Source organism: Cupressus sempervirens, chromosome 11 (genome assembly GCF_028749045.1).
Source record: "Cupressus sempervirens isolate cs-2001-9-10 chromosome 11, ASM2874904v1, whole genome shotgun sequence".
Classification (NCBI taxonomy): Eukaryota; Viridiplantae; Streptophyta; class Pinopsida; order Cupressales; family Cupressaceae; genus Cupressus; species Cupressus sempervirens.
The window spans coordinates 789760869-789788544 of NC_143128.1; the positions used below are offsets into that span (position 1 = coordinate 789760869).

The 27676-nt window shown below is 35.7% G+C and overlaps 1 protein-coding gene and 1 long non-coding RNA gene across 2 annotated transcripts in view; both read left to right on the forward strand.

The window, feature by feature from the left end:
* The window catches only part of LOC149531961 (ABC transporter G family member 3-like), a 93814-nt gene that overhangs the window by 42867 nt on the left and 23271 nt on the right, over nt 1–27676 (forward strand). The window contains exons 3-7 of the mRNA XM_089811235.1: nt 15698–15990; nt 16259–16430; nt 18151–18264; nt 18381–18509; nt 21435–21626. Coding sequence (XP_089667361.1) covers nt 15698–15990; nt 16259–16430; nt 18151–18264; nt 18381–18509; nt 21435–21626 — 900 coding nt within the window. The remainder of the gene's footprint in view (nt 1–15697; nt 15991–16258; nt 16431–18150; nt 18265–18380; nt 18510–21434; nt 21627–27676) is intronic.
* LOC149531962 (uncharacterized) lies at nt 16974–17616 on the forward strand. The gene is made up of 2 exons (XR_016359126.1): nt 16974–17275; nt 17418–17616. It is a non-coding gene; the product is annotated as an uncharacterized LOC149531962 (long non-coding RNA).

Below are 27676 nucleotides of genomic sequence, written 5' to 3' on the forward strand. Positions count from 1 at the left end.
TGACAACAATATTTTCATAAAATACAACGGATATTTTTAACTACCCTTTTCACATGATTATGAAAGAAAATCCATTCAATTCAATGGCTATAATAAATTTAAATTAGGGCAAAATTTGGGATGTAACATTTTATACCAAATATTTTGGAGATCAATCTCTATCCAATGAACTAATTCAAAGGATGAGATACAAGGCTTATATGACTGCAACATGAAAATCTGGAACTCATTCAAATCCAAAACTTAAGATGCCTTAATGTGGAAAACCATGATTAGATCCTTCTTCGTAGTGATACCAAAAATCAGTTTGTATATTATGCGTAACAAACCTATCTTATGTGAACTTATTACAACAATAAATAATGATTAACACCATCGAAGAAAGTAACAATAAGGCATAAATCAACAACATAAGATCAACAGATTACAGCAGCACCTATGTACACGTGAACAACCTCCTTATGCTTCCCACCTACCTTTGGTCCTGTGCAAAAACTCTATATTCAATTTTTTTTTATAGTTCTTCATCAAAGGGCTTTTTTTTGATCATGGCAAGAGCTCCAAAACCACCAATAAAGATGCCCAAAGAAGCCTCTTTATTCCTCATAAAACTTAAAATTAAGATGCCTTAATGTGGAAAACCGTGATTAGATCCTTCTTCTTAGTGATACCAAAAATCAGTTTGTATATTATGCATAGCAAACCTATCTTATGTGAACTTATAACAACATAAGATCAACATGTACACGAGAACAACCTCCTTATGCCTCCCACCTACCTTTGTTCCTGCACAAAAACTCTCTAGTCAATTTTTTTTTCGATAGTTCTTCACCAAAGGGCTGAATTTTGATCATGGCAAGAGCTCCAAAACCACCAATAAAGATGCCCAAAGAAGCCTCTTTATTCCTCATAACCACAATCTTTGGAATGCTTCCACAAAACTTGAAAATACACTAGTTTAGCTTCCAATGCTTTCTTTCTAGCTTAGGCACCCATTCTTGAAAAATAAACATTAAATTAACTGTAATAAATGACATATACCAAGAGACACTTGCTTCCTCTTCCATGCACCCTCTTGAAGAAGCCCAAAGGTCACTCGTTTTCATTTTCTTAAGTCATTTAATATCTTAGACATCCATAAGCAGAGAAAAATAATATTAAATAATTGTGTTCACAACCCACTTTTACCTCTGTTAGTTGAATCCACCACCCCTCATGAATGTATTACAAACAATGGCAAGAATCAAATGTTACGAATTATTTTTCTAGTACATTCTAATTGCCTCTAAACACTTTCTAACAATGTTGGACCATGTGATAGGATTTAAAAGGTAGATGGTGCCTTCATTCTAACAATGTCTTGTATAGTTTAACAACTTAGTGATGAGCACACTTTTATACTAAGATAGGGGAAATGTGGTGAATCAATATAAAACAATTGTTTACTTAGTAAAATTTAATAACTAGAACAAAGCAATTGCATAAGATCTAACAACTAGGAAACACATATATTTACATGGAAAGAAAATTATAAAGAAAGGCTGCTTGGATCTAATGTCTAAATTTAGTCAAAAATAAAATACTCTTACAAACCTTTGTTGGCACCAACCCGTGGGAGACAACAATCTGCACTACTAAGCACCAACTTTACACGAGATACCAATCTCTTCTATTGAGAGGCACTGACCTCCAAATGAAGAAGATTTTTGCCTTCTTGAGTATTGCTTCTTTAATGGATGATGGTCATTTGAATATTCTTCATAAAATCTGCTTGTATTGGAATGATAAAATATTTATTGATTACTTGCCTTACTCCCATTTCATCTTCTTTTTATACCTCTTCATGCCCTTCATGAAGGGAGATGATTTTCCCAAAGGAGGTTGGACCATTTCAAGGAGGCTCCATTTAATATTAAATTAAAATTTTCAAATGTAAGATCCTCCATCTTTTTATTAACTCCAAAACTGCCTTAGTCAAGGTAAAGCCTTCCTTTTAACAGCATTGTTAATCTCATTGGAAAGATGTGATCTGCTTGGAACAAAGGAAGCTAACTTCTATATTTGAAGCAGGTTTTGGCCTTTGATAAATTGATTGCAATTAGCGGCCTTTGGCCTTCATACTTAATATTATGCCATTGCCACATAAAGCATATGATTTTCTTTATTAACAACAACAATATGGTGGCTGTACTTTTGCTCCTCTCATTTGACATCAATGACAATTTAGCCAACACTTATATAATCTGTCTATGAACAAAGAAAGAAAAATGCTTAGTAGTTGTTAAAGTAAGTCTTATAAATGAGCTAATGAATTCTTGCACATTGTCCAAAGGGGAATGAGAGAAGGTATATGGTGATCAAACTTGACATGGCAAATTTTTTGGACAAGTCAATGCTCATTGACAACGAATGTAATAATAAATAAGATCATTAACTATTGCAGTTTATCTATGACAGAACTGAAGAAGGGACAATAGTCAAGCTTGACATTGCAAAGGTATTTATTGAGGGAAAAATTGAATTTTCCAGTTTGTGTTGGTGTATGACTGTTTGTCAGTTCTTTTACTTTGGTTTGGTGCAGCTGGTTATGGTATGATTTAATGAAATTTGTTTGGTCCATGGTCAGTATTGTAATGTATGGAAATGGATGTTCACTAGTTTATGCATGCAAACTAGGAACTAGGCCTATTCCCACTTGATCACATTAAGAAGAGTGGATCCATTTGGCTCAACCTCAAATCTGATTGAAAAGGATTGGGCACAGAGTGAATCCAATAGTCCTTTGATTGAGTTGACAATGAATTGTTAAACAATGTGAATTGAATACTCGATCTAGGGCCAAAGGTGTTCAATTGAGAGTAATCACTATGCAGAAAAAATCTTAGATTATGTATGCAAACATGGAGTGCAGATCTGGGAAGTGGAGGAAGAGAGGAACCCATTTCTTAACTCAGCCTAAAAGTGGAGGTCAATGGCGGTTTGGGCACCCTTGACCCAGGAGTATCAGATGGGGACAAAAATTTCATTTTCTGAATCGGGATGTTTGTTAAGAACCTTTCCCTTAGACAGTAGCGTGAAAAATTGCCTTTGACCCCACTTTTTCACCTCAGCAAAAGACCAATCTATCTCCATCTTCTCTTCTTGATTTCAAATTTGTGTCTTCACATCGTTTTACTTGCACATACAAGAGAGATCAATCATGAAAACCTGCTCGCATGGAGATTGTTGTAGCTTGCTACTCCACAATGCTTAGATTTGGAGGCGATCTGAAGGATATGATGGGATGAAATGTTGTCTTGACTGAATGATGTATCTAGGGCGTGTATGATATGAAAATGAACTGAAAGAAGGGTCTCATATATGGTTCTAAAGGTATTTTGTGAATTAAGCCTTCCTGCGACAATTATATTTAGACACCTGTATTGAGGAACAATTGATGGGAACTTGAAACTGACATGTTTAAATTTGGGCCTGATTTGGTGGGTTAATAGCGCCCCAAAATGCCATTGACTGGTCAATGGTGCTTCAAAGGCACCATGGAGATTATTGTAACTTGCTGCTCCACAATGCTTAGATCTGGAGAAGATCTGAAGCATATGAAGGAATGTTTTGTTGCTTTGATTGAATGATGCATCTATTAAGATAATATCTTATACTTTCTATAATAGTCAACTACTTGTCTGTAGTCCGTCTTTCAGTCTAGATAGGAATGTTTCCTATCCCGTCTCTTTTTTCTTCAGTCCAGATAGGAATGTTTCCTATCCTGTCTCTAGTTTTGTTTCTAATTCCGTCTTCAGTCTACGTTGTTTCTAAAAGAAACAACGTCCTTGTAATTCTTTATAAGGAACACATTTGTTCCTCTGTTAATGAATCAATAATCCGGAAATCCGTTAATCTGCCAACTCTTCTTGAATCTTGTAACATGGTATCAGAGCAAGGCTAGGGTTTGGGATGCAAAGAATCTGCAACTCAGGACTGGAAATCGTGACATCAGTTTGCAAAATGTGGCATTTTTTTCATGCTTTTTCTTGTGCCTTTGAGTCTCTACCAACCGCAATTCAATGCCCTATTTTTCGCGTCTTTTCAGGGGATCGTTCCATCTGCAAATCGTTTTTTTTTCAAGCTCGAATCTGCAAAAACACGACTTCAGCTTGCTCGCGTCTGTTATGTTTTGCATCCCTTCAGTGACGTCTAATATTTTGCGTGTCTGTTATTGCTTGCGTAATTTTTCTCTTGCTCGTTTTTGACTGGAAATCGCGAGCCGTGTTTTGCAGTGTTTTTTCCTTGTATTTGCAACAAAAACGTGTCTGTAACACCATTTTTTGGGAAATCCTCATATCTACTGCCCTATCAGTCCATCAGTCCCTATTCTGAAAAGAAAAGTGTGATTTTTCACATAAAATCGACATTTTTCTGCAAATCCGACCTTCAAAGCCGTCGACTAGGGTTTTGCTCGAAACCCTAGTTTTTGACCTCAAAAAAAAAAATTTCTTTCATATTCTTGGTGGGTTTTTCGAGAGCTCAACTGGGTTGTCGTCCGTTTTTTCTGGGTGCCTCGATTTTCGAGCCAACGGATCTAGAAAACGACAGCAGATTCCTTCTGGGTTTTTCGAGCTCTCTTCTGAGTCATTCTCTGATTCTTTTGGGTCTTTCGTATTTTTGCCTCGAAGAACGTGCCTTCACAGATTTTCACAGTTTTTCATTGAAAAACGTGTCATGGCATCTCTGACAAATACTCTGCTCGAACATAATTCCAAATTCAATGGTCGCAATAATGGAACCTGGAAGCAGCGCATCATCGCAATCTTCGAATATCGAAACACCGATCAACTTGTTTTGGGTGTTAAGCAGCGTTCGACTTCTCCGGGTCCTGATCAAGATACATGGGATCTGAATAATCGAGAGGTAGTAAAGCTTCTCAAACTATCCATAGCGGATGACCAGCTTTCTCATATTCCATCCGGCAAGACAGCTGCCGAAATCTGGACACATCTAAAAGGTCTTCATGAGACTTCCGACAAGAGCAGAGCCTTCTTTCTGAAAAACACTCTGTTTTCTATTGTCATGGATGAGCGCACCTTGCTCCAGCCACATCTGAATCGGATTCAGGAAATCCGTGATCAGTTACTTGCCATCGGTCGCAAGATGGAGGAAGAGGATATTGTGGTAATCACTCTTCGGAGTTTACCAAAATCCTATGAGCATTTTATCGAGACTCTCAACATCACATCTACTGGTGTTGATCTAAAGTTCACTGATCTCTGCACCCTGCTGCTTCAGCAAGATCGGTGGAAACAACAGTTTGGTAGCAGCTCTAGTTCCACCTCCACTGAGCAAGCCTTTGCTGCAAAATCCTTTCAACAGAACATTGGCAACCATCAGTCTTCTCAGCCTTCCCAGCATCAACCTTCTGTTCAATCCTTGGATGGCTCTACGAAGCAAAATGTACAGTGTAATTGCTGTCACAAGTTCGGCCATATGAAATTCGAGTGCCGGAAACGTTTGGCTGCCCAAGCAAGGTAAAATGCTTCCCAGCCAACAACACAAGTTGTCGAGCTTCCTGATCAAGGCGAAGCTGCATTTTTCGCCTTTTGAATTTGTTTCTGTTTTTTTGGGTTTGTTGATTTTCTCCTCAAAAATCATTTCAAGTTGTCTGTAATACGCAAGGTTGTGTGAGATTCTGGGTTTTACCGTTTTTTCCACAAAAATGAAGTTTTGTAATTGCAACCTATTTTGAGTCATAGCACTCTTCTGGCAAAGCTTCTTGGTTTCAGCATTCTGTAGATCCAGGGAGGGTCTCAGTTATCACAGAATGTTCCGACATCCGTACGTTGACCATTAAGGGAGGGTATTAAGATAATATCTTATACTTTCTATAATAGTCAACTACTTGTCTGTAGTCCGTCTTTCAGTCTAGATAGGAATGTTTCCTATCCCGTCTCTTTTTTCTTCAGTCCAGATTGGAATGTTTCCTATCCTGTCTCTAGTTTTGTTTCTAATTCCGTCTTTAGTCTACGTTGTTTCTAAAAAGAAACAACGTCCTTGTAATTCTTTATAAGGAACATATTTGTTCCTCTGTTAATGAATCAATAATCCGGAAATTCGTTAATCTGTCAACTCTTCTTGAATCTTGTAACAGCATCTAGGATGTGTATGATATGATAATGAATTGAAAGAATGCTCTTATAAAGGATTCTCAAGGTATTTCATGAATAAGCCTTCCACCAACAATCATAATTAGACACCTGGATTGAGGAACAATTGGCGGGAATGCAAAACTGTCATGTTAAAATTTGGTCTGATTTGGCGTGTTAATAGCGCCCCAAAATGCCATTGACCTCTCAAAATAGGCCAAACAAGCAGGAATCAAGTGCACTCAGTTGAGGAAAACAGCTCCGATCACCATGCACACATGATACCAAATTTGCAGTATATCGGCCACAAATAGGCTTGGATAAAAGATAGGAGACAACACACCAAGGAAAGGGCATAAAATGGTGTAAATTGTACAAGCTTACAATTTATAACACTACATGTAATGGTTGTGTATGGCTCTAAAAGATATAAACAAAATTTAATAGTAACTATAATATAAAAATGTTAACATTTTAATTGTATGTTTCTCTATTAAAAAGTTAGTTGTTTTTAGGGGGCTGGGAAATGGATGTGTGGGAGACTGAGGTACTGGGGCACCTTGTTACAGCCGGGGTACAACTTGGGCCAGCAACCATACCCCTTGGGTACATGGTGCATCTGGTAATGTAGAAAAAATTAAGTATCTTTTGATTCTCAAACGACCAATGTGATTATGTGTCTATTGCTCTTTCCTTGTCAATTTATTGGTCTTAGTGAATAACTTATTTTCTTTCTTGTTAGGGTAGAAAGGCCAAGATGATTTCATTGTTGGACAAGTTCACCTTCTATATTAATGGCTGCAGCTCTGAACCAGACAGTTTGAAAGATGAGAGATGTACATGTGTTCCATTGTCTATATTACTCTGTGAGGATTTTTCTACGTGGAATATGCCTCTTTGAATGAAGCCAAATTCTTCAAGAAATTCCTTCATACCATGACTTGGCCTGTGGACAAAGGATATCTTTGGAAATAGAAAGGTGTCAAAATATGTATATCATTAGATGATGAAATGACTAACCTAACAAGAAAAATCTATGCTCCATGGAGTTTTTGGGACAGGGACATTTTAGGGGACGGGAACGTGTTTCTGGTACGGGTACGGGTCGAAGCCAAAATTTAGGGGATGGGACCTTAGGGGATGGCTATAAAATATAGGGGATTTGTAAATTTTTATATATGGAGAATTAGACTTCTTTAGAGATATATTTCAAATATGCTTATCATAACATTGATAAACCATTCACCATAGAATACATGGAAACTGAAAACTATCAAGATTAAAATCAAAATGAGAATATGATATGATGATATATCCGAATATCGCATACAATTAGCAAAAATGCCCAAAGGCTCCAAGTATCAATGTATCATCATCATGCATGAAATCAAAATGACATAATGAAAGTAAATACTAGAAGTGTAAATGAGATGTCCAACTCCATAATAATCAAAAGCAATAATGTATTTGAATTTCTGCAAAGCGGAAAGCCAAATATATGGCTGTCCTCTAGGAATCTAAATCTATATCTAAATCAAGATTAGTGCTAGTCTCTTCTTTCGGATCATTGTTAGGGGTAGGTAGAGGGTCCTCATCCAATGGAACACCAAGCAGCCCTGGAGGTGTGTTATCCTCATCAATTCGCAATGCATCCTTAGGATTAACATCCCAACGTAGTGCTGGAGTCTGTCGATATTCAAGACTTTGTCGCTCCTGTAGTCGCAATACACAGCCACAAGCTTCTCCGATCGTCTAGAGGTAAGGTTGTTCCTCTTGACCAATTGGATAACGCTATATGTAGACCAATTTCTCTTTGTAGCAGAGGAATTTGCAACCTGTGAGAGAAGACGGATGAGAAGGCCTTTCAGCTCAGGTGCGTCTCTACCATGCCATGTCCTCCATCCAATCGGGTCCCTTTGAGCTAATGTAGCTCTATCAGTCCTCGCCTTTGGTCTACCAAATGTTGGACCATGAAGATTGGCAAAGTCAAGCCATTGCCCTTGAATTTTTGTAGCATCCTCTACATTATACATTTTTGAAAGGGCCTTGAAGAAGCCCTCCTTCACCTATATTGAACAAACAAAAATTTAGAAGTTAGAGTTTATGAACTTTACAAATAAAATCAAAATTTTAAAAACATATTATAAAATTAGAAATCTTAAACATAAATTAAACTCACCTCATCACTAGATGGAGGCACTGTCCCAGGCCTTGGTGCATACCATTTTGGATTGACTGCATAGGCTGCCATATGAAGTGGGGTGTTCATAGTGTTCCACCTTTTCGTTACAATGGGCTTGAGATGCTCCTCATAGAAGTCCAAAGTAGGTTCCTTCTCTTTAATAGCTTGCTTGATCTTCCCAAGCATCCTATCAAAGGTCTCATAAATCTCTCCAAGGCTAGGAGAGTCAGTATCAACATATCTAATGACCTGCACAATAGGGTCAATGAAGGAGCAAATGTATTTGCAAATGAAAGAAAATTGCAAGTGAGAAACATCATATGTTAAAAAAATCAGCAAGTGCTTAAATCATAAATATTTTTATTAAATCAACAATAACAATTATGATGTCGATTATTTAAGTTTCTTAACCTCATTGTGGTCCACCAATTCTCATCCAAGATTCTTCGTTTGACAAGTCTTCCATCCGAGGTGCTTAATTCATGCCATCTATTCCACTCTGCATTGACCACCATGGTTGTAAGGCCTCTTGGACCTCAAGCATCCTCTCCATCAAAATGAAGTAGCTAGCATGTGTAGTCTCCATATGCTTGAGGAATGCTTTTTTGAAAAATGTCCTAAATAATGCAAGAGATGTGTGATGATTGCAAATACAAATTTTCTTGTTTCTAGCCTTAGACATCATAGTCTTTATCCAATCAATTTTTTCCAAAATCTTTCAAGGTGTTATTCAATGCATGTACACAACATGGGGTCCAAAAAATGTATTTATAGGTGCTCTCTACTATCAATCCAACTAATTTACACACCTGGGCTGAATCACTGACTAGTTGCACAACATTTGAAGCCCCTACCTCTTCTATAACATCCTTTAAAATTTGAAATTGGAAGGATGCATCTTTCTTTTTGCCCGAACAATCAATGGCTCTAAGAAAATAGGCCCTTGCTGTACTAGTGACAATAAGATTGATGAGTGGCCAATGTTTGATAGCGGTCCAACCATCCATGATGATAGAACATCCATCACTCATCCATCAAAGTGTTTACTTTGAGTACTCTTTGTCAAGGATAGTGGTGCATAATTTAGTCTCTCCTAGTGGTACAAATGAGGGACCAGCAGCATAAATATCTTGGCACATTTGTTTATAAAATTAGGAATGAGAAACATGGTATGGTATGCCATGAGCAACAAGAAATTTGCCAATGGACTCTTCAGCTCTCTCATTTGCTTGTATGTTAAATAAATCAGCCACATTGGTATCTCTCTTGGCCTTTCCCTTCTCTTTACTAGCAGTGCTAGTGGGAGTGAGTGTGCTACCTGTAGGACCTCCGGATTTCAATAACTCCCCTTCCACATACAACCTATTGGCCTCAAGTTTTTCATCATTCTAATTTTTTTTGCAACCTTTCACCTCTTGCCCACCTATCCATAAAAGATGACAATACACTCTTGTGTCGCTCTCAAAATAATGTTTCTTACATATATGGCACTCCCATTCCCTACTACCCCTTGAATTTTTCTTCTTATTGTTGTCTACTTTTGTGGCAAATTGTAGGAGATGTTTCTTAGGGTTGAATGGACCTTTGGCATATTTTTTGAGGGCTTTGGAAGGGCACTCAAATGGATTAGGCATTGCATCTTCCATAGGGACATTTTGATTTTGATTTATATTATGCTCAAATGAAGAATCATCCATGGCTGCCCTAGTTCTTTTTCTTGGTCTTTGTAAATTTGACACTTAAGTTTCTTGCATGGCAACATCCATGACTACTTCCCTCACTCTCACTACTGCTCATGTTTTTGCCTTTGGATTATACAATGTATTATACTGCTGCAACATTTCAATATTCCATTCAACATGCCCTCTCTATGTCATTAGAAAAGATGAAAAATGGCAACAAACAATATTGAAGTTTGATACAAACAAAAAAAAAAAAAAAAACATACTTGGAATGAAGAAGAAATGAATGCAAAACCTCCTCTTGCATCCAAAATGCACTCCCCGTTGGCTGCTATTGTTTTCTTCTTCCTCTTCCCAACTTGCCAAATAACTCAAATGAACAAAATACTTGACTCTTTTGTGTTTTAAAGCCAAAGTAGGGTTTACAATATTTTATAAATACCTAACGTCCATATTGGGGCCCGTGCGGATGGGAGACAGAGCAAAAAAAAAAAACATTTTTAAAAACCTTATTCAATGCTGACCACGTGTCGGGAAAAAGGGGACGGGATGGGGTTTTGGGGATGCTCAAAGGACAGGTATGGCGTCCCCGTTACGAATTTCATTACCCAAGTTTTCGGCAATATAGGAAGTGACGTTTTGGGGACGGTACCCAAAATCACCCATTTGGCACAGCATAGGGGACGACCAAAAGGGGTACCCACGTCCCCATTTTGTACCTGGTATGGGTACGAGGGTAAAACCCTAGGAAACGCGTCCCCGTGCAGCACACAGAAAAATCGATTATTTTATTCCTTGTAGGAATTGGTAGAAAGGCAGTTAAGTATTACCTTTTGGGCAGAGTGCAAAGAAAAATAGCCAGCTAAAGGAAAATGATTACTTCTATCAGAGGACTTTACCTTTGAGAGATTGTGCTTCGATCAGTTCTGCCCTATCTACCTCTGTTTATTTTTTAAAGTAGCTTATGTAATGAAGCCTTTTGAAACTCTCCAAAAAAACCCTTAAGACAAGATACGGATCAATGTAAAGGTGTTAGGTATTACCTTTTGGACAAAGTGCAAAGAAAAATAGCCAGCTAAAGGAAAATGATTACTTCTATCGGATGACATCACCTCTTAAAGCTTGTGCTTCAATCAGTTCTGACCTATCTTTCTCTGTTCTATTCTTAAAGCAGCTTATGTAATGAAGCCTTTTGAAACTCTCCAAAATATTCCTTAATACAAGATACTGATCAATGTGAAGGTGTAGAGCCCCTTTTAAAACTTCCTTATTTTCTTTAAATATAGTAAATTCTAACTCATAAAAATAGTTTGTACAATTAGTTATGGGTATGAAATTGACCTAAAGATTGTCACTTGATATTTATTATATAATTCAGATTTAATGTTTAAAATGTATTTCACAAAATTTAAAACTTATCCTCTTGCCTCTGCTGTAAATCTTCCTCCAATTTGCAGTGATCTTTCTTTATTTAAATGCCTTTGAAAATTGGAATATCTTAGAGTCAGCCTGTATTAGGGGTTTCCATCCACTAACATAGTGGTAAAAATTAAGGGGTTTTCATACTTTAATTTCCACCATGAGGGTATTCATTCTCAGGTAAATTTAACCATTATTTATGCTCCATAAGGAGCAAAGTAAGCTGAGAACATGTTTCTTTATGATGCCTTCTCCTTCTTGGTTTTTTTCAGGTACTCCTTCAGTGGCCATATGCTTCACAATCCTTCATTAACCTTGAGAAAAATTATTATTTAAATTAAAATTAATATTTTAATCTTATAATTACATTATGTTTTAGATTTTGATATATTAATTTTACTTGAGGCTCACTTTCTTATAATTTTTTTTTTATAATATTTTATTATGGGCATTTTTTTGTTTATCTTGATTTAATTTTAAAAAGGAGACTAAGTATGCCCTTCCCAAGATTGCTTGTCCTCCAACAATTAAAACTAGGCTCCTACATAATTAATTCTTCACTTGATTGAGTCTTTCTAGGAGATACTAGGATCCCAAATCAATCTTGGAAATACCATTATCTCTCTAATGATATAGTGTATGTTGTTTTATGCCTTTTTTTTGTAACTCTCACTGACCAACCTTGTCTAGCTTGTCTTTAAGTGATTTTGATTGATGGTTCATATTACCTTGAAAAGCTTCTTGAGTCATATCCTACTGTATTAAATTTTTTTGTCTTTGCAACTCCTTACTTTCTAGGAGTCTTTCTTTATAAAGATGAAGAACTATTTAAGCATTTAACTTTTTCTGCACTATTCTTATATTATCACTAGTTGTTATAAGTTGAACTAGAATATGTTTAGCTTAATCTCAAAAAGTGGGTTATTCCAAGAGACAGTCTCTTTACATCTATTATAAAAAGATTGTTATCTACAACCTAGCGGAAAATTGAAAATTATTCCTATTATTGGATTGAAAATCATTTAGCTATTAGACCATTCATACTAGCCTAATCTTGAACAATGTCTTCCATATCCACCATTTTTGATTCTCAGTCGGTTTTAACATTTGTAGATTGTTTACCATTAGTTGTTGATCTAACAATTGTAGAAAACTCAAAATTAGATGTAGTTGCTAAAATTTTGTCACTTGCTTTTGGCTTTGACATGTTTACTTCTTCGTATTCCACCTCACTTTCTAATTTTGCATTAAATGGCCTTGACTCTTTCTAATGTCATTGGTTATTTGCTATGAAGCTTGGAAATAAGTTTAGCAGACTCAAAACCAGACGTAGTTGTTGAAAACAATTCTTCAATTGTATGTTGTCATTGATGTTACACAAATGTTAGTACTAACCGAGCAATGAAGAATTTGTAGTATTGACCTTGTATATCTCAGTATTAATCGAGCAGTCAGGTAAAGAAGACTTTCTAGTAGTAACCGAACAGTTGGTTAATAAAGGGATTCCTGCTTGCGGTATTGACCGAGTGGTTGGGCATCAAAGGGCTTGTAGTTTTGATTGAGTGGTCGAGCATCAAAGGAGTCACAGTATTGACTGAGTGACAGTAGAATGCAAATTGTCTAATATTTTGTTGATTAAGGCCGACTAGTTGGATGTTTATTATTGTTTTGAAAGGGTATTCAAGCCGACTTGTCCTTGCTTATAATATATAAAAAAGGTCAAGTTGTGAGGATAAAATGTACAAGTGGAATATGGAATAAGATGGCTATGTAAGCAAAGGCAAAGGCAGAGCAGGAAAGTGTGGAAGATAAGCTGCAAAGAATATCTGATCAAGAAGGATCCAGAGTTTAAGCCAGAACAGAGATTTGAATCTGCGAAGGAAGTTGCTTCACCAATTAGGTCAAATTTGTTGTTGCTTTCTAACCATTGTAGCAGTAAAGAAATCTCTTAACAGAGTTGACTTAACAATCATCTTGTAAATCCTCTAACAAGGTGACATTTCATGATTGAAGTGTTTAAAGACCTCTAACAAGGCCACTCCTAACAGGGTGATCCAAATCCTCTAACAGGGTCATACTTATAACAGTATGTTTTGTAACCTTTAACATGGTTGGCTCTTAACAAGGCTCACTTCAGAAGAGTGAAAATTATTGTGACTAGTTGCAAGGTGGTTTTTCCCAAATTGGGTTTCCACGTAAAATCTTGGTGTCATTTGTGTTCATGTTATTTGCTTTATGCTTTAAGTTTCTGCAACTAAGTTACTAAAAGCTATAATAGATTAATAATCATAAGATTGCTTTGTTAACCGAGTGACAGTAATATTTTAGTTTTAACTGAGTTGGATAGTATTGCATGATCAGTGAAAGTTTGTATTGACATCTAAGGGAAAATGAATTGTTTTTGTGGTAACTGATTCACCTCTTCCCTCTTAGTTACCCTCTTACATTTGCAACAATAGTAACTACCAAAACTTGTTTCCAGCTGAAATGAACTAGTTTATGCAGTTCAAAGTTCCCAGACTCAGACTCGGCAAGGCTGACTTGTGACTTGGCAAAACTCAACAAAGTGAAAAAAACACACTTGAAAATTAGAGATTTGTAAGGATTTAAAGCTTTTTTCGTGCACCCATTATTGAATAAAGCTTAAAGACCCAATAACATCATCAAATAGAAGCTAATTTAATCTCATACATAAATATACATTGATCACATAAGTACAAACACAAATTAATACATTGATGACAATTAATACACTGACAAATAACCAATATCATCAAACACAACAATAGACATTTTATGCAAACTACATCTCCTCCCCAAAGAAAAAGTGGTCTTCTAGATGACAGGTACACATCAAAGTAATATCCAAGAAGGCTAGTGAAAAACGTGTAGATAATGACTTGTACTACGCAAACAAGATATAGTGTACTTCAAAAAAAAGGGGGCTGGGGGCAATGACCCCAGCGGGTTCAAGGGGCAGCATTGCCAATAGGGTCAAGGGGCAGCAATTATGTAACAATGCTTATTCTATGTTTTGTTGAGAATTGGATTCTATGCTTTCAATTCCCGTGCAAGTGAAGAGGTATTCTATTTTGTCATACCAACTCTGTAATTGTTATCGGGTATATTTTATTTATCTCATCTCAGCCTTGATCTGATTGGGTTAGTGCTTGTTGTATTACAATTAATTTCCTCATTTATAACTTCTCATAGTTGAGGTGCCGATAATGCAAATCCATATCTGCAATATACAAGTGTTGACATTATCATTATAGAAATATTATTTAGGGTTACAACATACACTGTTTCTCATGGGGATGCTCTAAAACCTTTCCTATTGTGACAGCCAAGCCTGCTATGTTACTCTTATCTTTACTTCTCAATAGAGGTGATCTGTAATTCATGGTTCCTTTATGCTACGCGAGCCTCTCACATTTCTCATCTAGAAATTGTGGGAGAAGGTAAATCCTTGACTTTCAAGTTACACGTTTGACCTACCCATATTAGCTTAGTCTACAAGCTGGAAATTAGATCCAGATGATTAATTGATGGTCACATGTGCCAAAAGTGGGCTAATCCAAAATGCTCCTAGCATGATAAGTTTTATTTGAAGAAAAAAAGTGGGAGAACCAAAGGGAGAGAATAACTCACTAGAAATGAGTTTCAGATTGAGGAAACAAGTTACACATAATCTTAACATGTCTTAGGAAGGAACACCATAGTGAGTGCATAAATGTCTGTTAAAGATTGCAAAGTAAACATTTCCACCATATGATAGCCACACAAACGTTGCCTCTGTATGACAAAAAGCATTTTTCATACCCGTTATTTAGCAATGGGAAATTTATGCCCTACGAAGGAGTCAAGCCACTTGTTTTTCCTTACAGATATGAAGTAATAACATAATGTTAAGCAATATTTACACAACTATTTTTTCCCCATTGATAGTAGCATGCCTGATGTGCCACATTATCTTTAGGGTAGAAGTCTGGTGGGTAACCTGTTTTGCTTTTTGCTATAGGAGGTGATCTTTTTATCTTCACTCATATGCTATTTTGTATTTTTCTGTTTGTTACCTTTCATTCCATGTATTCGATTATTTTAGTTGTCATTGTATGATGTCTCATCTGTCATGTTCTACAGAATATTGATTGTTGGAAAAACAGTTAATTACAGATTATAAAATTAAGGATATTCTACATGCTCTGATTGTTTGGCCCAGAAAAATGCAGTTGATTTATTCTAATTATTTTCTTCATGAGATCTTATTTTCTTCATAGGGTTATATTGGAAGAAAAGATGAACTGATAGACACCCTTACTGTACGGGAGATGCTGTACCATGCATCGCTTTTACAACTTCCAGGTTTCATCTCTCGTGCACAAAAGGCTGCTTTGGTTGAGGATGCTATCTTAGCCATGTCACTGCAGGAATATTCAGATTCACGCATAGGAAGTAACTTTCACAGTAAGGGTTTATCAAATGGTGAAAGAAGACGCATAAGCATTGCCAGGGAGCTGATTACAAACCCACAATTCGTATTTATTGATGAACCCCTTTATCACCTTGACTGGTTAGTAATATGCAAATTTTAGCAAGAAGAAATTCTAGTGCCATGTATTAAATCTTATTCATGACATCCACTAATCAAGTAAATGTGTCATTTATCCATTTAAGGGACATTGGATATGCTGTTTTCTTGTATGGTAGGATTTCATTTAAGCTGTCGTAACTGAAGTGACTATCTTGTAACCTGTGATTATAAAACATTTAGGGCCTTAGTCGTATGATTCATATGCCATTTTCTGATCTCATATTATATTTATCTGCTTGGTATGCAGTGTGTCTTCTCTATTGATGATGGTGATGCTGAAAAAACTTGCCTGCACTGGGCGTACTATCATATTTACCATGTATCATAGCAGCACTGAAGTATTTGGCCTCTTTGACAGTATCTGCTTGCTTGCAAATGGAAAGATGCTATTCTTTGGGGAAACATTATCATGCTTGCAAGTACGCATCACCTGTGCTACATATTTGTTTTACAGCTTTGTTGCACTAACTCTAGTTTCAATTGTTGGAGGTGTAAAGAGTTATAAAAACTGGGTTAATGTGAAAGTCAAGAATGAGATCTGATATTGCTGGATTTCGAAGGTTTTTTTAGAATATAAATTTTACCTAGGAGGCTTGACAAGCACCATTCAATCAAAATTAGTTAGACATTGACATGTTAGGGATAGGGTATTGCACACCTTGAAAACACTAAAGTATTATTCTAAGTCATGTAAGATAAATATTTATTTGTGATGCATCCTTAGGGGATGTGTTTGACCCATAGTTTACAGACTCGGACTTGAGGGTTCTCAGCAAGCCCAAAATTTTCAACCCGGCAAAATTTGGGAACTTAGAAAGAACTAAAACTTAGAATCTCTTAAAGAAACATGTTTTTTTTTTTTTTGTAAAATTCAATAAAAAAATGTATATGATTAAAAATTGATATCTTGAAAGAGAAAATGCATGGTTTTAAAGCAAAAAAAGGCATGTGGAAAACACATTTTTACCAGCATTTTACTTGCATCAACTTTTTTACCCACAGTTTTTTTGTCTATAAAAATGCAAGAGTTAAACTTGTGAGTACTCGCCCAACAAAACAACTAGAGAGTACTTGGCAGCTTGGGGAGTAATGGAGATTTTGCAAATTATGGATAGGCAGAGGAAGATTGCTTATTCAATAATGATCTGCCCAATTGTTGGAGTGTTTGTTTGCTGTCCATTGGGTGAGTTTAAGCTGATCACAGCAAAGTATTGCTGCCACAAGTCTGTTGACCGACACATTGATACCATCATGCTCATCTCAAGTAAAGTACAAATACATGTTTATTACAATAGGTTTCTGATCCATGTCACAAAAATTTTCTCTTTAATGTTTTTGGGTACGCTCAGGCCCAAGGCTTAATATATGGCCAATTATTATTCATATACACGAGTTCAATTGTGCAGAAACTCTAGAAGAAGATGCATGTGAGTCATTGGAAATATGCAATCCTGATGACTGATGTATTACACTTAATTGCAAGAGGAATCAACTCAGGTCTGCAAATGATAAAAGTTCAGTAGTCTCACCTCAGCATGCTCTCTTAGAGGGTTTTCCTACCTAATCCTAGCAACATAAATTTACATATTTTGTAATGAGACGCCTGTATAGTAGTTCCACTATATTTTTTTCAAGTCACTATTTCTGAGGCACAGAAGCGAAAATGCGTGTGTTGTACAGTAGCAAGTAAATTTTTTAAGTATTGGGATAAAATTTTGTGTTAGGGAGCATATAATTCATTGGAAATTTCAAATACGCAATCCTGATGACTGATGTATTACACTTAAATGTAAGAGGAATCACCTGAGCTCTGCAAATGATAAAAGCTCAGTTGTGTCACCTTGGCATATCCTCTAAGAGGGTTTTCCTACGCAATCCTAGCAGCATAAATTTCCATGTTTGGGAGTGAGATGCCTAGATAAGAGTTCCCTTATATTTATTCTGAGTCACTACTTTTGAGGCACATAAGTGAAATTAGTAAGTTGTACAGCAGCAAGTGAATTTTTTAAGTATCAGTTTTGTGTTGGGGAAATAGTTGTAATTGAAAAACGATTTAAATTTTTTCTTTTTGCTAGCATAAAGTTCACTTTTGTCCCTTTTTATTGTCTTGTCTTTGCATTAATTGATGTTTTTGTGCAGCACTTCGCAAATGCAGGCTTTCCTTGTCCTGTCATGCAAAGTCCATCTGATCACTTCCTACGAGCAATCAATACAGATTTTGATAAAATCATTTCAATGTGTAAAAACTGGCAGGTATAAGCTTGTAAATAGTGTCAGTAATTTAGTATTATTTTCCAGATTACTATATCGTGCCCTTGTCTTTGTTTAAGGGAATAATTCTGATGTTGAAAAGTAATATATGCTAATAGGATGAACATAGAGAATTTTCAACTGTCAAGATGGACACAGCTGCTGCTATCCAGTCTATAGAAACTACATACAAAGCATCTGCTGATGCTGTTGCTGTTGAATCCATGCTGGTTAAACTTACAGAGAAGGTACTATCAAGTTGTTGCTACTTTTCTTTATTCTTGCTGTTTTATTTCCATGCTTTTTGTTGAAGGGATCGAGTTATAGAAATCCAGAAATTAAGAGAATAATATTTTTTTTTCTACAAAGTGTTGCATGCAAGAACTTGATTGATGATAAGAATTTATCTTAGTATAGCATTCTGTATTGTATTGAATGTTGATGGACAAGCATTGAATTTTGTGTATGAAGATGAACTCGATTCATTTTCCATAAGAAACAATGAATCATTAGATTTGCATTAAAAAATGCAATAAAATTTGCAGCAGTTAAGATTTTGATTATTTCACAGATCGTAGTAGGAGGGCTTATATTGCATTTAACAAATCCTACCACTTAGCCTTAAGAGATCCACATGGGCCTTGCACATAGGCCTTTGCCTTTTGTAGAAGCCATAAAGACGATATATTTATGACATAAAGCATCAAGTTATAAGTACAGATAAGGGAAATCTCAAGCTACAAATACCTCTCCATCTTTGGAGTCTTTTGAAAATTCTGAAAGAAAATTAATAGGTAGTCTGAAATATGTTAGTGCTGCAAACACTGTGAATGCCAGTGTAGTGGAAGTTTCTATAGTATCTTAAACATATATGCAAATAAATGGGTGAGAATGTGTAAATGGTGAATTCTGAAAATTCCTTGAATTTAAGCAGACAAGTGAAACATTGGAAATAATTTTTTAAATATTGGGAAGCATCCGTAATGAATGCAAAAATATAACAAAATGATACAAGCAACTTGTCAAATTTTGAACAAAATTTCCATCTTTTCGATGTATCCCTGTTTTTTCTTTTTTCAAGTCAGCTAAATTTTAACTAATATACACACAGAAGATGCTGGTTTCAGGAATGCAAGATTGAAAGGACATGGAAATATCTTTGCAAAAGAATCAGAAAACAAGAAATATGCAAATATAACAAGTTTATACTGAAGTTTATATTTTGTATATAATTTATAAGAGATATGAAGTATATGATGGAGAGAAAACCAACAGCAAAATTTATACAGGATAACGATGGCTAAGAATCATAAATGCAATAGAAAGAAATAATGGTGCACTCATGGTATAACAAGAGAGTTTACTTTATGTAATCTGTCCTGGAAAACCCCCTTAAAACAGCACTCAATGTGTTGACTTGTTACTCTACCATCCGCAATACAATTAAATGTTTCATGCTTATGCTTTTTTTTAATCTAAGTTGCACGGGTACCTCCCTCCCCCTCCGGACCCAAGAAAGTTTGAACCGGTTCAAAGTTCGGCTCCGGTTCGAACTTGGTTTGACCAGGGTGCGATTTTTGCACTCCTGGTTCGAACTGGGTTCAAACCCGGGCGAACCACCTTGAAATTTTCGAACCCAGTTCAAACCTGCAGCTGAGCTTCTGAGTCATAATGAACTGTTTATCATTTTTTCAATATTAAATACTGCATTATAAACACATTTCATGGTAATCCATATCCAATGACACCCCAAGGTTTGAAGTTTCATTTTATAGCATTCCCAAAAACTGATCTTGTCCTCTGAATTTGCGATCTCTTCTACTTATAAACAGGACCACAACTGACATATAAGCGAAGTCAACCCCCAAAATATAAGCTTGCATTCCCGTGTGACACATGGCTTCTTTTTTTTGCAAGCACAATTGTTGAGTAGTTAAAGAGATATGTTGCATGGGCCTTGTGGAATTATGTAATGAATCCATCAAGAAATTGGAGGCTCTACCTTTATAAACTATATCAAGTCCTTGGCCAATAAGGTCAGTTTGAATTGGAAGGTATATTACATAATTGAAGGTAAGATAACTTGCCTAAAATCTAGTCAAACAGCGATGTTAATGAAGCTTAAATGGCTTTTTAAAACCTGGATGCTTTAAACAGATTTTCTCAAGTTTCACCCTGTTCTAAACTGTGCACAGAATATATATTAACAGATATATTAAATCATCTTGAATGAGATTCTATTATTATTGTGATGAAGGTTTACTTATGAGGTTTGTATATCAAGACTCTCAGTTATTGCTTAACACCCTTGGGTTTCCTCACATTCTGCTATCTGTTTTATACTTCATAGTACACGGCTTGCTTCAATATTATATGCAATGCAGCAAGTGTAGATTTGATTTTTATAATAGCTTATGGAACAAGGATCACATTCTAATTTTAACTCATGCTTCATAAATATATATATATATATATATATATATATCATTTTTACATGTTTTTGTACTAACGTACCCAAACGAACCCAAACCCCTTTCCAAAATTTTGTTGAACTTGCGAACCGGTTCTCAAACTTCGAACTTGGAACCAAACCCGAACCGGCAACTTAGATTTTAATCTATGTGCAAGTATCTACAGGCACACAAATATGGGAAATTTGATAATTGGAATTACAACACGACAAGTATTGTACCCTAAGTAAGAATCCCATATGAATGTATATATCTTAAAACACATTGAATTCATAATTTTGGGGGGCAAATTTCCATTTCCCTATCATATATTGACTATCAATTTCTCTCATGAAAAGTTACTTTCACAACGAATAATTCACTTTTCCTTATGTTTGTATCTGCATAAAACAATTTCAAAAGCACTACTGGAATGAAAATCTTATTGGCATGAAGGTTTGTTCCAGACAAGAGGGTAATTTTCAACCAATACTAATTGGCAGAAGGTATTCAGGAAGATTTTTGATAATTTCGTTTTCCTTGTTTCTTTAATCAGAAATCACGTAAGTTTAGGATACTGCTCACCTTATGAAATTTTGTAATGATTTCTTATTCTTGAAATATTTTTTCAAATATCATTTATCAATTTATAGCATATGTGAGACATTCTGAATGCTATTGACTACCAAGATAATGCATCTAACAGAACCTTTTATTTTGCAGGCAGGTCCAATGATTAAAAGCAAAGGTCATGCAAATGTATTTGAATGCATACTAATCTTGACATGGAGATCATGTTTGAACATGTCAAGAGATTTTAAATACTTTTGGTTACGGCTAATACTCTATATGCTGCTGATGATCTGTATGGGAACAGTATTCACAAATATAGGTCATACACTGTTTTCAGTGAAGGTAAGTGGAGTTATTACTACATTAAAATTGAAAGAGAATATTTAAATCGCAACTCTATTTCTGAATTCCTATTTAAATAAGTGAAACCTATATTTATTTGCTTAAATCAAATATAACCACTTAACGTTTCTAGCTTCCACCCACTGTCTTCCAACTGTTCACTTTCTTTTATAGTTATTTCTTTTCACCCTTTGAAGAATTTTACTTGCCTACTTGCATATGGCTTTTCAATGATATAAATTTATAACTAATAGTCTAATACACATACAGTTATTACAATGGATGTGTTAGTCATTTTATCCCTACTTAGAGAATATTGTCCCCAATTTTCAGATATGGTTGTTGAAAGAATCGTCATTGATGTCAAATATTGATAATAAGAAGATACGAAAAGAGCAGATAGTACATGTTTTAGAAATGTTTTATCTTGATTCATTAAAAAATCAGAGTAATGGCAGATATGCAGATCCTATGTATAGAGTTGGCAATGTAGTAATGGGAGATCCTTATTGTCATAGAATAATTTTTTACTGCTGTACCTGGTAAATTACATCATTAAATAATAATACAGATGGATGTGTGTGCCACATATAGGAGTAAAATATATCTTTATTTGCTCGATTCATTACAAAGAAAAAGATTGGAGATGGCCAACCAAAGATCACAATTCATCTGATTATACACTACTCCCTTCCTTGGTAGTACACAACATATTTAAAGGGCCCAACGGTTGCCAAGAGAGACACAACCATCAACCAATTGACACTTATACCTACCTGAGAGTGACAACCAACAAACAATTAATACATTGACAGATACCCAATATTATCAAAATCATGACAATAGGCATTGTACGCTGACTACAATGACTACATAATGATTTTCCAGAGAGCAAGAAATGGTTATGGTAGTGGCTGCATTAAATATGCATTTTCAATCGACACATAATGATGCAGCTTTTAATATAAACAAGTGATTCAAAGTAACAACAATTGATGTTAATGAAGCAGAAAAGCTCCATGCAGCGATTACATTATGATGCATGGGCAGTGATTCAAAAGTGATTGCGATTGTTAATTTTTTTCATATGGCAGCAATTAGAGAGCAATATAATGTTAAATTTGAACCAGAAGTAACTATGAATGCAACAATTTATCAAATACTCAGAAAGCAAAATAATATAGGATTTTATCCTGGGAAAAACCCTCCTCACCGAGGGAAACAAGCCCACCACAAGAGAATTCCTTTATTAGATTTTTCAAAACAATTACACAAATTCTGCTCCTCTTATGACTTCAATGGTTGCTGATCAAACAATGATCAGAACTTATATAACAAAAGAATCCTCAAAGAGGCACCACGATACTCACAAAATTATCTGAGATAAATATCATGATAATTTTACTCCAAACTTGAAAGACACAATGCTACTTCTCAAAAAAGATGTATAAAAGATAGGAATAAATGCAATATATGAATCTTTAATTTCAGAATCATCTGGTCTGCATATAATAATGCTTTGAATTAATGAATAAGACCCCAACTTGAGAATATCACCCGCACTCCAAAAATGTACGGCCTGCAAGAAAAAGAGTGCCATTATGAAATTAATTGATGCCCTCAAGTATGAACTGATGCCATACAGAATGCAATGGTGTTTGGATTAAATGAGTCGATGTGAATAGAAAAACCATCTACTCATTAATACAACCATAGTTGAGCCAAATCAATAACAAACCGGTAAACATTTGAGAAAGTCTCAACTGCTAGTGATGCCATGTCAATGAGAACATAGTGTCCACATAGGGAGAAATAGAACACAATGCCAACAAGAATATGTCATATATTTCAGACATGAACAATAGAGATCAGATATCAAAAATCAACAATGATTAATAAGTCTCCACATAGTAGACATATCAAAATTGTATATAGAATACTGTCGTCATTTAACAAAGATAATATGATCTCTATCACAGTTACCTTATTCAACACTCCCTCTTAGCAAGAGAGAGATCTTCAGGATGTCACCTCATGATAGGTACACAAAGCTGTGATTAAAAAATGTCAACAAAAAATATCGTTATAGATTTTCTCAATAAAATTGTTATCTCTGCATAACAATATTCACCATAGCTACTCCTAGAGGGTGAAATTAGAAACACAGCAAGTTTAGCCATGGTATCACACACATGACTTCCACCATGGCTACTCCCAGAGGGTCGTTCCAGACTCCCAGAGGGTTGTTCCAGCATAAGTACTCCCAAAGGGCGGAACAAAGGATTTCACCTCAGACTTCTCTCACAGAGAACTCATTAACAAGGGATTGCACATCGAACTTTTCTTGCACAGAACTCATGAATAAGGGATTGCACCTCTAATGTAATAATCCACTGCCGGTTATAACTACACAACATGAATTTCCCTTTACTAAAATTTCAACATTATGTCAAACATGTGGCAAGTATACAGAACTACTAAATCTTTAGGTGATTGTTTCACCGAAGTTTTTAGATAGCAAATAATCTCATTCAATTCCAGCTTTCAACATAATGCCAATTTAGAGAAGAATAAGAAGGGCAATTTTAATCGCTATTAACTGTCTTTCATCAGAATGCGCTACAGGAAATAAACAGAACAGAAAGCTGCTTCCAATGAAGTAATTCCAATAATTTAAATGTTTATTTGGGAAATATAACAATAACATTCACATCTGCGTATGAATTGCAACTTGGTAATTAACTGTAGCAGCAAATGACTTTAACACTGGACTCCAGAATGCAACCTTTGGCATATGAAGACTGAATGCTAGCCTCTTACATGAAACACGATACAAGAAATAGCTTGTAACTCTTGGCAGTATGATCGCAGGACACTCGAAACCAAAGTAACAAGAATCGGAATCAGATCAAAATCCGCAAGGCCGAATCAAATCGTGAATCGGCCATGAATCGGAATCGAATCGGCCATGAATCGGAAAATTTAAAAAACCCTTGAAATTTAGTGAGTAACTTATTTCATAAACCCTTTATCGCTGATTCAATTCACCGATTCACAAAAAATCGGTTGGCTTGAATCGAATCGCCGAATTGCGTGAATCGCATGAATCGCCGTGATTCTTGGAACTATGCTCGAAACACAAGCTGCTGGTCTAAAGAAAGATCGCAGCTCCAAATAGTTGTTCCTGCGGCCTCTATATAATGTGTGGCCTTCAGGATTCCAATCACATGCCCCAAAGATTCACACGTAGGCCAGAAAAAACACTGCCGTCCCTCCAAATTCTGATCGCAGGATGGCTACAGACCTCCCAAATATGAATTGCAGGCACTGGGAAAGTCACATCCAGCCTTGTGGGAAGGTTGTAAATGCATTTACTAACAAAATTGTGGCCTCCAAAGAATACACACCCTATAGACTTCCAACCACAGGCTTAGAGAAATAGCAGCAATTTCAATTGCATTCAATGATTTTTCTAGATGCAAACGCAAGACCTCTTAAATCTCCAGCAAATAAACTGCCTTCAAATCACACCATAGAGTGAATCTCTCCTTTGATACAGTTAAAACAGTAGGAGAAATTAGCAAATAGTTTTACCTTAGCAACTATTTGCAAAGTAATCCAGAATAAAATCTCAGATTAGAATCTACAATATTTCAGCTGTAGATCCAGTGGAACAACTCAGAATTTATACCCTTATACATCAGCAAGGGCACAAAAATTAGAACTCAGGAAAACCACAAAGACAACAAAAACAAATAAATATTCAAGCATGCTTTTTCCAATGAAATGAGCTCATATAAATAATGCTTTGTTGATAAAAGTTTCCAAAAGAACTCAACTTTAGAAACTCAGAAAGTTTTCCAAATGAACTCAGCTCTTGAAACTTTCCAACACAACGTCACTTTAAATATTTAATACTTGGCTTAGGCATATAATAAATGGCCCCTTCCAATGACGACTCAACCCTCAACTCAACAAAAGCAAATAAATATTCAAGCGTGCTTTTTCCAATGAAACAAGCTCATATTTATAATGCTTTGTTGATAAAAGTTTCCAAAAGAATTCAACTTAAGAAACTCAGAAAGTTTCCCAAATGAACTCAGCTCTTGAAACTTTCCAACACAACATTAGTTTAAATATTTAATACTTGGCTTAGGCATATAATAAATGACCCTTCCAATGATGACTCAACCCTCAACTTAAGTGAAATTATAACTTTATAATAAACCATTTAATGATTTAATAATAATTTGGCCACTAACTATTTAATGATTTAATGATAATTTGGCCATTTAACTTGTTCAAAAAGAAGAAGCACAAAACAAACACATACCTTTGATCTGAGACTCAAACATGTCAACAAGCAAGTTGCTCTCTTATGCAAATTCGAAATTGGATTTTGGAAACATGTGAAAATCAAGGTTTTCATCTTATTTAAAGAGAATTTTCACTTTACATGGCATATATTTGGACAAATGTGCAAAAACAAGCCATAATATGCAGCAAAATAGCAAAATAAGCATGAATTAATGAAAAAAGTTATGGTGTCTACTTAGAAAGTAAAGTCCACAAAGATAACTGAGAGGGGGGGTGAATCAGTTATTAGATCAATATTATTTTTATCAACTTTAATAAATCTCAAACATGTGATCAATATAAACAACCATAAGAAGATACACATACACAATAACACTATATATGTTAACTAGGGAAACCCTTGATCAAAAGGAAAACCCCGGTGGGGATGGTACCCACAAATGATCTACTAATATATAAGTTCCTTGTAAGAGGATGGACTCTGTTAAGAGCCAGTGAAATACATTCAGTACACATTAATCCTTGCTAGGAGCCTTTGAATCCTTTTGAGAAGATTCCAACCTTGTTGGGAGTTGTAGAAGGCAAAAGGCCCCACTGTCCAAACAACTTCAGGGGCAAGAACACCAAACTCACTATCCAATCTAGCCTCTGTATTATTCCTTTCAGAATAATAGAAATACAATTGATCTCAACAACTCAAACTCTTGCTTTATCCTCTTATCGTGCTTTTTTTGCACCAAACACTTCTCAGATCTCCAAACTCTCATTATAGTAATCCCCTTGATCGCTTACTCGCATGTGCCTCGCACATACAATTTGCTTTCTATCTCAAAAGCGTCTTACTTGCTTACATCTTCATCACAAGGAAAATAACTCTCCTTTATACCGTGTCCTCAAGATAATTCATTGAGGTTGGCCCTAATTACAATAGGAACTCATAAGATAACACACTACATTACATCTTTTCATTATTACATTACACTGTCGACTCACAGTCCTTACTAATCTTCACATGTGCGACCTCGGACTTCGTGCACTTGCTGACGTCATCATAAAATGTCTTCTGTCTCTGTCTAACCGCGCTCATCCCGATTCTATACTTGTTAGGAGATATAATCGAAACATAATAAATTGCTTCTCAGGAACTCTGTCTGCGAACTGTCTTCTGTAAATCTCGAATAACTGCTACCAGTCTTCGACTTTCTGCATGCGCTCTTAGCCACGTCATCACGACACTTTGTAGAACATGTCCCCAACTGCGCATAACCTTATCTTGAAACCTCAATCCATGCAATCTTGATCTCTGTTTGCTACTCTGGCAATCTTCTCAGTATGTTGAGATCAATGGCATAGTCATGAATGTAACACACAGTCATGTTATCAATCTCTCCAATCCTCGAGCAATGCTAGGATACTCCCCCATAGGAATATCATCAGCATTCATGCTAACACACTTGTACAATACACCCGTATGCCCATTCAAACACCACCATATGATAAAAATACCATATGTAAGTAAGTTGCTAATTTTGTACGGAACCGTACGATACTGTCGACCTCACCTTCAAACGCAAATACCTCAATGATGTTGTCGATAAATAACCGGAATATTATGCATTATGCAAAATTGAAGATTCACGCATGCAAGAGGAAATTCGTATTCTCAATTATGATGATACTCTAGATTACGTCAGACATGTCTTCAACAAAAATAAACAACAAACTCGGGCCAA